The sequence below is a fragment of the Rhinolophus sinicus genome, linkage group LG14 (assembly GCF_036562045.2).
Source record: "Rhinolophus sinicus isolate RSC01 linkage group LG14, ASM3656204v1, whole genome shotgun sequence".
NCBI lineage: Eukaryota > Metazoa > Chordata > Mammalia > Chiroptera > Rhinolophidae > Rhinolophus > Rhinolophus sinicus.
This window is the reverse complement of record NC_133763.1, coordinates 49,631,865-49,644,320: the sequence shown is the minus strand read 5'-3', so window position 1 is coordinate 49,644,320 and position 12,456 is coordinate 49,631,865. Positions and strand designations below refer to the sequence as shown.

Genomic DNA, 12,456 nt, shown 5'->3' with positions numbered 1-12,456 from the left:
CCCTTCAGACCAGTAGCTCTCATCCAGAGCAGGGATGTTCCCAGGGCCGTGTGTCAACGCCCTTGGGCCATAAGAAGCCCTACAATAACCAAGGTGCCTCTTTCCAGAATGTCAATTTACAAAATGGAAAGAAATACACACTTTTGTCTTAACAGCAAAATGAAGACAGGTGAAGAGTCAAATGCGAAATTCAAATGCATAAAAAACAAAACAAAACCCGGCCATCTATAGCGATTCTCTACTTGGAGGTGTGAAGTGCCTGTCCTCTCACCCACAGCTATCCTGGCTGAAAAGTCTGTGAAGAAGCAAGGGGCAGGGAGCATCTCGTATACATGAGCAATCGGAGGGAAAGGAAGAGGAGAGAGGAGCGGAGGAGGCAAAAAGGGTTAAATCAAGAATGAAGTGAAGGCTTAGTTTGTCAGCCGTTATTTTAAGTTTGCATAAACAAAGATGTACGGCACTGTCCAAACAATATTCTCATTAGGAAATCTAATTTAATTTGAGCTTGCAATGGGTGTAAGAAGAACAATGATGGAGGCCTCCTTCAAGACTCTAGCCCCAAATGGCACTGAGCCTGAAGTTGAGGACCTCAATTCTAATCCCATCTTCGTCATTTGCTTGCTGGGTGACTTCAGACCAGTCACACGACCTCTCTGGGACTCAACACCTGTGAAATGAGAAGGCTGGACAGAAGATGTCCATGGGTCTTTCTCCAACTCTAACACACTTACAGCAGATATATTAGAGCCAATAAAATATAGCAAGACATGTAATTACTTGATTTGCACATTCCTAAAGCTGGGTGGTTTTGCCAAATCCGAGATTTTAGGTTGGTTAACGCCCACTTAAGGCAGTCGTTCCAAGGGACAACTGTGAAATCCTTGGGAAGCCAGGATTTTTCTAGACTCATCTCTCCCTCTGGAGACTCGTATAGGCTGGACACCTGGCCACTGAACACAACGCTGACACTTTAGAGGCTCCAGAAGTGACTGGGCCTTCCGAGGCCTGACTCATCTCTCTGGGAAAGAGACCTCCCAAGTTCTCCCTGAGTTAAAACCGAAACGTCACAGGTTAACAAAAGTGAGTCTTTGCTAAACCCTTGGATGTGCCAATTCAATGCAAGGTGCCAGCAGGCAATTAGAAAAGAAAGGCTTGAGGTTCTCTCTGTCCCTGTGGAAGAGAACAATACAGCTGGAGTGCCCTTATGTGCAGCAGTCAGCCCCGAGGGCAGGTTGAGGATGGCCAAGTGCGGGATTAGGCTTGAGCGCCGGAGAAGTTCAGGAAAGGAATGGATGACTGTGGGGGGAGGCGGGGGGGGGGGAGGCAGAGTTGCACAAAAGGGGGAACCTGAACCAGCGTCTTGAAAAAAGGAAAACTGGAACTGGTCTCAAGAAATCAGGGAGTTGCTCATTCTTCTGGTTTTAACAGTCACCTGCTCAGAGCAGAAAATGGGAGACGACCACCTACCTGGAATACAGGAACGCCAGCAGCTTATCCAGCAGGTAAAGTTTCCCACTGGCCTCAATCAGGTGGTCTCCGATTTCAAAAGGCTCTGGTTCCACACCTGGGAAGAAAAGCAGACTCCCTGACTGGAGAAGCCAAAGGTCAGGCTGCAGCCAGAGGCCCAGCTCCTTCTAACTGACAATGGGCACCAATCTCATCTCTCTTTGAGGCATTTTGTAATTGTTTGTGTGCATGACGACCTCAGTTCTGCTTAACGTTAATCACCAAGCCAGGCACACCCACCATGCCTAATTAGTGTTCAAACAAGGAACAAGCCCACTCACTATAAAACAGAGGCACAGGGAGATGCTTAAGGCCAAAGAGACCCCAAATTAAAATCTTGAGGTGCTCACTCTAGAAAACAAACTGAGAAATAGGCTTAGATGTATAAACTAATTAAGTTTCCAGGTGGGGGCTGAAAGTCAAAATCATCTGGTGGGCTTCTTTCAAAATCTACCTGTTCCCAGTAGCCCCCTCCCTGATATGCACCTAATTAAGATTCTGTGACATTTTAAAACAAGTCACTGTGTTTCCACCTGGCAAAGACTCTCTTAAAATGACTGCGGCAAACCTACTGCATGGATCCTATCCCTACTAGGGCCGCTGCAGCCACAGAAGTGCTGAATTGTCCCAAAGGCTACCAATCAACAAATAAAAATGAAAACGTTACATATCACAATGTGTAGAATGCAGCTAAAGCTGCACTCAGAGGGCAATTTATAGACATCCACAAGACGAAGGGGACGCAATAAAGGAGGCTGAGAAGGAGTAGACATGAGGCCAGTGGAGAAGAGAAAGCACTGGCTGTCTCTTGTGCAAGTGCAGCCTGTACTTTGGCTATGGAGTAGACTACCTCTCAAAAAACTACCTTCATTTTAAAAACAAAACAAAACAAAAAAACGGTGGCCAGTTAGCTCAGTTGCTTAGAGCATGGTGCTAATAACACCAAGGTTGCCAGTTAGATCCCCGCATGGGCCACTGTAAGCTGCGCCCTCCTTAAAAAAAATATATATATATATTTTTAAAGAAAAAAATTTAAATAAAAAGTTAAAGAAGTAAAAAGAAGAAGAAACAGGAAAAGCATTGCCCCAGAAGCCAAGCGGAGAACAAGAAAGAAGCAATCAACTGTGTCAAAGGTTTTGAGGTTAATTAAAATGGCAACTGACAACCATTGGTTGCACAAGGAGATCAAAAGTGAACCAGGAATGGTAGTGACAAAAGGCTGACTCAGTAGGTTCAACATAAAGGGACAGCTAATCATGAAGATATGGTCAGATAAATGAGACAGATTATAAGACAACCCATAAAACAACCGGCCTTGATTCTTCAAAACTGTAAGTTTCATGAAAGACTAAAAAAAGGCACAAAAAAAAAGGCTGAGAAATGTTTCTAGATTATAGGAGAATAAAGAGGCATGATAAGTGTAATTCAATGACTGGAGTTTGAATGAAAAAAAAACAATGCCACAAGGGACATTGAGGTGACAATTGAAGAAACTTGAATATGAACAATATATTAGATAACATCAACATAAAAAACTGACAAGAGAAAATGGGGGGAAAAATCGACAGTAAACATAGGCAATTCTTTTGAAGAATTTTACTATGATGCTGGCCAAAATTTTAACAAAAAGTAATGTGAGAAGAAAGGGCAGTGTCTCACCATGAAACAAATATGGGTGATCCACGCACTTCCGCAGCTGAGACAAGACATTCTGTAGTTTAACTTTCTTTGCCATCTCATTTTCAAATGCATCTAAAATTTTAAAGAGAGAGAGAAAGAGGGAGACTACTGAACAATAACAACAAAAAACCCCTCCAACTTTCCATAAATAACCATTCTCATTTTAATAATACATCTTTCAAACCTATATTAACTTCCCACATTTCATTGAGTTGCATTAAGAGTTAACAGCACATCCATGTGAAGTTTTCTTACCCATCACTTTGTGGTAAGAAGGAAGTTAAGCATAAATTGAACTCAGGAGTACTCTGCTATGTTACTCTTTTGTAAATTCTAAATTTCCTTCTTTAACTGTTGTTGTAGAGCCGAGGGACAAAAAAGTGCAAATTGAGAGACTGTCCCACTCCTCTCTCTCCCTCCCAGTGATTCTGAGTCAACAAAAAAGTTTTTGCAATGTGTTTGATACCTGACAGGGTGGGAGAATAAAAGGGTGGGACACTTAGAAGTGTTTGCTTAAGTACAGGCAATAAGGAAAACTGGGTGGGAGGGAAAAGGAAATTTCAGAACTGCAACTACGAGCAAAGTCTGAGTTATATTGAAGATGCTCTGGCAGTTTCACTAGAGCTGACCTGAATATTAAGCAGAATACACTCCATTTTGTTGCTAGACAAAGTGAGTGTGAATATAAAATATTTCCCTGCATGAAAATCACATCCACATTTAGTTTCCAAACAGACAAGTGCCCTCTGATTACCTAGGTCTTTCATCAAAATGGCCTTGTAGTACTTTTTCTGCAGTGCTGACAGGCCATGGTATATCACTACTTCTGTCTTCTTGGGAAGCTCCGGGGCCACCTCAGCTTTCACTCGCCTCAGCAGAAATGGTTGCAAGAGTTTGTGTAGTTCACTTGCTATATAAGAAAAAAAACACAAGAAGTATGGAACCCACTACTAGAGAACATGCAGCAGTTTATTTTTGTTTCTCACCTTCAAGCCAATTCTGCGTTCTAGGCCAGTATGGTAATTTTTCATACTGTTTCTTCTTTCCAGCTCCTTCTGAAATCATTACTGGCTTTAATTCAAGAACTAGGAACTCAAAGAACTTGATTCTTACGGATAATCTCATTGATCAGCATAATATCTCAGAAATGTGGGGCAAGTAATATTGTCCCCATTTTTATAGCTCAGTTAAGTGAGACTCAGAAAATGTAAGCATCTTATCCAAAGTCACAAAGCTGGATGCTAGTGTTGCTATTGCTAGCTCAAACTTAAGTTCTTTTGACTTAGCTCCCTTGTTCCTTCCCCAAGTGTTGTCAACTTCAAAAACTAGCCTATACTAGAATGACCCTGCATGTAGGCTTGTCAGACTCAGGACATAAAAATATAAGCAGCCAGTTAAACTTGTATTTCAGATAAACAACAAATAATTTTGAAAAACAAGTATGTCCCACGTACTACCTGACTTGGTGTCACCTTTTTTATCTGGTGACCCTAAATGTGGGAGCAATGAGAGCAGATCCCCCGGGAAATCTTCAGCCCTCGGTGTGGGGTTTTTTGCTTCTAACTCAGCCTCACCGAGTACAGACAGGCTGTACTAGTAGGATGCCCACCATTGGTCCCAAAGCATTGTCTTGGGATACAATCATGGGGGTGGGCGATTGTACGAGGCAGAGGGGCAAAGAGACAAGAGGAAGAAGCCTACAACCGGCAGCTGCAAGAATGAGAACGGCTTCCCTCCCTCCCTCCCTCCCACTACCCACCCACCTACCTACCCCAGGCCTTTGGTTTTGGTGTATTGTCAAGAGAAACGTCAGTGCTGTGGAACGCAGGACAAACACCCACATACTGTTCTGCCTCAGGAAGTAGCAGGGAGTTAACAAAGGCCTTATAGAAATCACACATTGGAAAAAAAATAAAGTCTGCAAATCAGCAGACACTTCCTGTGTCTTATCAAAATGACCCAAATAAGCCCTATTGTCGGGTCATGTAGCAAACAAACAAGAGTCCTAAGTAGCCGAGGACTGGGGATAACACGAAGAGGGTACCATCTCCTTGTTTTTCTGGCTCCTTATCTCCCTGCAGGTGGGCTCTGGCTGTCAGGTCTCTTTCTTTTCGAGCTACAACCACCACCTGTCACGAAGGCAGTTTCTGAGCCCAGGCTTCTTGGGAACAGGAGGGCACTTGCCTGACTCAGACTCTTTCTCAATGTCCTGGTAACGCTGAACAAAATCTTCTACCTGCTCCCTGGGAAAGATGTCAGGCTCCACAAAACTGAGGAGGGCGTAGAGCTCTTGGAGCTTGTTCTGGATGGGAGTTCCGGTCAGCAGGAGACGGAAGACAACTGAGAACTGAAATACAGAAAGAAATAAAGTAAAAAGTTCATGACACTGGAAAGCAGATTGAGTTACCCACCACAACCTCTACCTATACAAAGAGAGGGTATTTAATGGAATGACCATGGGGACATGAAATCAGAAGCTCAGGTTCAAGTCAGATACCATCTGTCTGATGGAAAAAATAACTGCTCTTCAGCTTCAACTACATACGGGGAGGGATAATAACCCTGTGAAGGAGATACCGTTATAAGGATGTAAGTAAAATCGCTTTGGGAACTCTGAAGTACTACATGAGTATCCAATGTGGTTATTATTATGCAGACTATGTGGGGATTCAAGCTACGTGTTATTATTACGTGGGGGAGTCAACTGAGGTGTCAAAAGCATGTAGCATATACTCATGCAGTTGAGACGCCCAGAGTTATAGCAGCAGACCCCACCACTACAAGCACAAGCAAGATCTATACAAACAGAATGTCCTTGCGTAAAACTTTACGATTCGTCCCATGCAAGACATCGAGACTTATGGATGTTTCTAGGCCATATACAGCCCAAAGGGAAATTCTTTAAATTTTAAGCAACAGATGAGAGCACCAAGGATAAGAGACTACGGAAGTAAAATATTAGGAAATCAGTAACACAGATATTAGGCCAAGCAAAGGACAACCTCTGAACTGACCTTAACAGGAGGTGACACCATTTGAGTTAAATAATTTAGCAAAAAGAGAAAACCACATCCTGTGTATGTGTATTATTTTAAATATTGAAATATAATACTATGCATAGATATGCATATACAACATACAATACATATACATACATACTGTATTTTGATATTTAAAATAATATATTCCTATTTAAATAATACATATGCATATTTGTATTTGGGTGTATACATGCACAGCAAAGGATATGGCAGCACACACACCAAATGTTTACGTATGCAGAGGAGCAGGATTATTGGTGGTTTCTACTTTTCCTCTTGTGTTTCTATATTTTGATTTTGGGGTGGGGGGTCATAAGAAAATACTGCTTTTGTAATAAGACAAGGTGATACATGAAATGACACAATCAACTAAAAATGATTTTTAAGTGTTATCATTTTTTCTTTGCAATCTCCCTTTTTTTGTTTGTTTCTTTTTAAATCATCTAATCCGTGTCTACCCTTTCATGCCTGCTCTCCTTGTGCGGCAATGTTTTCACAGTATTTCAAGTATGGGAATTGGTTAAAAAGAAATGTTTCCAATAACCAACTCACGTTTTTATAATATGTGCTCAGCAAGCAAAGAGCTGGGGTAACCAAGGAATATGAGGCCCCAGAGATAATCAAAGCTGGTAGCACTAAAACCAACTCCACTATCAAAGGAGCTAGTATTTTTATTCAAAGTAGACTCCATTTTGGTATCAAACCTTATAATCAGGTGAAAAAAATCCAGAGATGATCTCTGTTTCTATATAGTATTTTGTAAACTCTTAGATGTGTGTAAAATATTTTGCAAACATTTCTCATGTTATTAAATGTTCTTCTACATAATTTTTCATGGCAGTCTTACTTTGTAAATGTATTGTATCGGTGTACCATAAATTGTATAACCAATTCCCTATGTTTCACATTTAGGTTTCTTCCAACTTTTACAAACAAGCTGAAAACAATATTAGGAAGGGGGGAAAAGGGCACTACCTGTCTCCCCACATCTCAGCAGAATCAATACATATCTTTCTTTCCAACCAACTAGTTGTCTGCAATTCAAACCTCACCTAAAAAGGATGCTTAGGTGATGCAGAACAATTTGCTCACTTAATCCCTCTGAGCCTAGTTTCCTATGAACAAGGAAAGGCTCTGGCAGCCACAGAACTTAGTGTCCCTGCTCTAAACCCCGCGTCCTTTTACGTCCTTTTACGACACCTGCTTCTCTTCTCCCACTGTAGATAAGTCCCCTGGCTTGGTAGATTGTGCAGCAGTCTCTTGTAAGTTAGGGACCACGATAGGACAACTCTTGGGAAAGAAATAATATTAAGAGTTCCTAAAAACATGACAAAGGACACCACAGAGCAGACGGGGCCCCACCAACAGCCAGCAATCTCTGAGACTGGGGTAGTAACAGACGGGGGCCATATCTGCATTAAAATGCTAAAAACTGCAACTTTTAGCCAGTCAATATACAATCCAGCTCTAAGACTTTCCTTCAAATGACCTCTAAATTTATTATTTGATTTATTATAGGACAGGGACCAAACTTCCATGATGGTCAGAAATTTCCACGTGTGGTCTTAGGAATGAACAAGGCTTTACTTGGTCAAAGAGAAGGGACGTCATACACACAAGCAGTGCCACTGGCTCCTCAGAACAGAGGGCAGACCTCGGGCTACAATGACATTTCTTATCTGTGCATATACAAAAACTAAGATTGTCATGTCAGTTTACCTCTGAAAGTGTCTTATGCAGCAAAGAGCTTTGGTTTTTCAGCCTGTGAGCTTCATCCACAACAAGCACACTCCAAGAGAAGCTGTGAGAGAAAAATCCAAGCTTTCAGTTTTGCGTAACTCAAACACAGATCTCACAACCGGAAGTCTTATACAAAACTTTGACTGTTGTTGGGAAGACTAATAGTAAGTCCACTGCATTAGAAACACACCCAAACTGCCTTCTTACCTGAGAGCCTACCATGTACATAAGACATTATCTAGATAAGATAATAAAACGAAGGGAATTTTTTTATCCAAGATGGGAAAAGACCTATGCATTGACGCAGGAAGGAAGGAGCCAGAGACAGAAAGCAAGAGGAAAGCATATGACCACCTACTATGCGCCAGACACTGAGCTTGGGGATTTATGTCTATTACTTAATCCAAATGGTGAGTAGACGTTACTGCGCTCATTTTACCAACAAGGAGGCGAAAGCTCTGAGAGATTAGGTGACTTGGTCAAGGTCATAAAGCTAGTATGAGGCAGAGCTGAGGTTCAGACCCAGAAGAAAAATCAAGAGACAGTGACGTCACAGTAGCTAAAAAAAAGTATTAATTTTAAAATGGGGAAGTGGTGACTAGGACCAAATGTTATCGATGTCCAGGAAGTGACAGCCATTGGATTCGTGAAAATGGACGTCATTGGTGGCTGGTGCCTGAGCACGTTTTGTAACATAGTAGGTTACAACAACCGTTTCTCAAGAGGTTTCAGTCATAAAAGTGTATCATTAACAAGTGCTCCTGGGAAGCTGTTCCCCCAACACAATTAAAAAAAAAAAATCTATCTATCTATCTATCTATCTATCTATCTATCTATATATCTATGTGTATGTTCCCAGCTGCGTTATTTAAAATAGCAAACAACTGAAATAATAACAGGTCCAATTATAAGTGATGAAATATTATATACCATTTACAATGAAAATCTGATTATGTTGCAATAAAATAGGCCTGCATGGTAACTAAAAGATATTATATATCCTATTTCACAAATGTGAAAAACACGCATAAGACAATAAAGTAGAAGTTATAAAACTTTCAATTTTTTGCTTTGTTTATAAATATTGTGTAATCCCATGACATTATTTTATACTGAAAAAAAAAATGAATATTCAAGTAAAACAGAATATTGCAAAGACAGTGGGTATGGAAATAAAAATCCCTGAAAAATTAGAAAGATCTTTAGCAGAGATTGGCCTTATACGGAGGACGCCCCCTTCCTTAGAGCCTACAGAGAGAATCCAGAAGATGGGTGCAGACACAGCTACCAGGTACCATTCACCTATAGAAAGTGGTGCAGGTGGCGGGAGGATTGCGAGCGCAAAGACACTGCAGGAGTTGGGATCATTCCTTCTGGGTGGCATGAGCAAGGGAAGCATTTAATGGTCACAAGAAATAAGGGTCCGGCTGGAGTTGGACACTGGTCATGAGATAAGGTGTGACAGTGGCCGTAGTACAATGCCTGGCCCCTGACTGAATTAGCATCCAAAACAGGTTAGGCCTTATTTATTTATGAAGTACTAGACATTTGGGTTTTTACATACAGCAAGCATCCAAGAAAAGCCTCTTGAATGAGACAGGCTACAGGGAGGTGGGTTCTGACTCAGTGACAGGAAGTAAGTCAATCCACTCATCAAAGGACACACTAAAGGACGCTCCCTGGAAAGGAAGAGGTGGAGGGAATTCTAGCACTGAGTGGAGAGTAGGGCGAGGTAACATCTAATCCTCTTGATCCAAACATTTTGTAAGTCTATTATAAAAATAAAAAAAGAAACCCCTATTTTTCATATTGTTCCACACACAGTCTTAACTCGCCATAATAAACTTCCTCAGGGCAGAGGTTACATGACACTTCCCGGCTGTCCTCAGAGCATGTAGTGTGGTAACACACAGTATATATAACCTTGCTAAATATATCAAAAGAATATACCTGTGTTTGGGTGATTCACATTATTAGTCAACATTATAAACGTCCCTTCTTTACTTAGGTTCTTAAATTCACCTGGAATGGATTCAAGACAGGTGATCCGACATAGGAAGACTACGTTTCTGCTGAACAGTGTGAAACTCCAGTGCATCCCGAGCCCCCTGAGAAGTTCTCTGAAACAGAGGCTCCATCGCGTTGGGTCTGCCATTTACTACTGGGCTGGTTTACCTAATGTCTTACTTTCCTCAACTATGAAATGGATGATAATACCTGCCTGCTGGCATTTTCATGAAGACTAAATGGGATAATTTATATGAAGCACCTAGTAATAACATTTACGTCCCCAATCTTCTCGTCTTTTCCAATTTCCCAGAATGCCTTGCATTATGGGTATCCATCCGTACACTTCTGACCCAGCTCCGGGAGTTGACGTCCTCTTAGGGAAGCACTGTCTGTGGTTTACCTTCCTGGGGTTGCTGCCAACTCCCAGGACAGTGTCTTTCCAGACGAGAGATCTTTAACAAATATTAAGTTGGATATTAATAACAAAAAAGAGAAAGAGGGAACATATATCCTCTCCTTAAGAAAAGATCATATGCTCACTTAAATGAAAAGCCAAACAAAACAGTGGATGGAAGTCATGAAATCTATGACTGAGCCTGTAGTATTTCAAAGTAAGATGAAAAAAGAAACCCAACTCAGAAGGACCTGGATGAGAAATATTTAAAATATTGATAAGCACTCTGAAAACAAAAGTTTCTGACTATTAAAGATGCGGATTCCCTCCTAACCATGTCATAGCTACACATGGCAATGCAGGTGGAAATTCTGTCAACATGTCTTCTTTTCCTCTTTACCTAAAGTCTAGCTCTTGTTTAATTTACACTGGAACTGTTATCTTGACCATATCAGTATTCTTAGGTGGTACTGAGCGCTGAATCTAAGTCTCCTGTACTTCATGAGGTTATCTGAGGCCTGAAAGCTAATTAATTAGAAGTCTACTTAAAACTCCCTTTCTAAAAAGTGAATTTTAGAACATCAATTACTACTTTAGGGTTCCAGGAAAAGGCTCAAACGAGTCACCTACTATGTTATAGTAAAATCTCCAAACCGCAGCCCCGAAAGGTATTGATGCAAGCTGCATTGTGTAGGATCTAATATCTGTTAACCATCCACCATGTACACCTTATCTCGTTCAGTCATCCTGACAGCCATCCAAGATTTCATTAATTAGCCCCATTTTACAGAGGAAGAAGCTGAGTTTCATGGAGGGTAAGTAACTAACCCCGGGACACGAAGCTAATGAGAAGGGGACCAGATTGTAGCACTCCTGCCATGCCACCCATCTGTAAATAAGACTCATAGAAGACATAGCAGGAAAGAAGCAAAAGCACTACAACGTGAAGGAAAGACGTGTGTTCACAATACAGTCAATACAATTTCTGTAGAAGTGCGAGCTACTCACGATTTTAGAAATGATGCATCTTTCAAACAAACCTGAAAAATTAAGGAAAGCACATTATAAAGACTAGTACTGATATAACTCTGATATTACTAAGCTGGTTTCCAGTTAACTCTCCTAAACTACAGGATTTAGTGAAGTCTTAGACGTTCACTAAGTTAAAAAAGTTATGAGCGTAATCTCTAAGCACACCTATCTTACAAACAAGAGGGGGCACAAATAAGTAGAAGGTGTTGCTGACAGTGACCCAGACAGTCTGGGCTTCAAGAACAGGACTCACAAAAGACGGGAACTAAGCATCCTCCATTCCCGCCCTCCAGTAACAGAGACGCTGCCTCGGCCCACAAAACCCTTTCCCCTGCCTGCCTGCCTCCTTCTAGGCATCGACCAAGAGGCAGCTCAAGGACCACCTCTCTGGGAAGCCTCTCCCCCAGCTTCCCCACCCCCTCGATCCCCAATCCACCAGGAAAGACAGGGAGAGAGATGTAACTAGTGTGGAGCACCACAGCCCTTCACTCCCTTTGGTCACAGCCCTGTTCGGAGAATCCAATGAAAGTAGACTTTCTTCTCAGAAAAATGTGTGCTCTCAAAAAGCATTAAATCTAATTCCAGTGGATTCTACAACTTCCAAGGTCTCAGGCTGAGAGTTCTTCCTGTAGAGAAATAAGTGGCTACCTCATAGGTAGCCAGCAACACATGAAAACGCGATGCCTGGGTCAGGTCTTGCTGTACGTGGGCTCTCTCCTCTTTGTCACCTGTATATGCCACACAGCAAAGATCTGGAGCAAATCTGAATACAAGAAAAGAGGTAGATGAACACAATGGACACAGAGCCATGGGGAATGGTGGGCACATCTGGAAGACTACATTTCATGCAAGGACTGCGGACGTGCAGGCTCGGGATGCCCTGCAACCAGAAAGAGTCCTGGGACTCTGGAACCCTCCCTGGAGTAATGAGTAAACCCAAGGGTAAGTCCCCGTGTGAACAGGTGCGAGGGCCCAATGAACATCTAAAAGGGCTGTGGGACAATGGGATTAGTCAGGCTCCCCACCTCTGGCCAGTGCTGACCCTGACCAGCC

The 12,456-nt window shown here is 41.9% G+C and overlaps 1 protein-coding gene across 1 annotated transcript in view; it reads right to left on the bottom strand.

Moving 5' to 3' along the window:
• The window catches only part of CHD1L (chromodomain helicase DNA binding protein 1 like), a 45,002-nt gene that overhangs the window by 26,014 nt on the left and 6,532 nt on the right, over positions 1–12,456 (bottom strand). The window contains exons 4-10 of the mRNA XM_074319243.1: positions 12,052–12,166; positions 11,380–11,411; positions 7,947–8,028; positions 5,371–5,533; positions 3,941–4,096; positions 3,166–3,258; positions 1,468–1,564 (exon numbers count right to left, since the gene is read on the bottom strand). Coding sequence (XP_074175344.1) covers positions 1,468–1,564; positions 3,166–3,258; positions 3,941–4,096; positions 5,371–5,533; positions 7,947–8,028; positions 11,380–11,411; positions 12,052–12,166 — 738 coding nt within the window. The remainder of the gene's footprint in view (positions 1–1,467; positions 1,565–3,165; positions 3,259–3,940; positions 4,097–5,370; positions 5,534–7,946; positions 8,029–11,379; positions 11,412–12,051; positions 12,167–12,456) is intronic.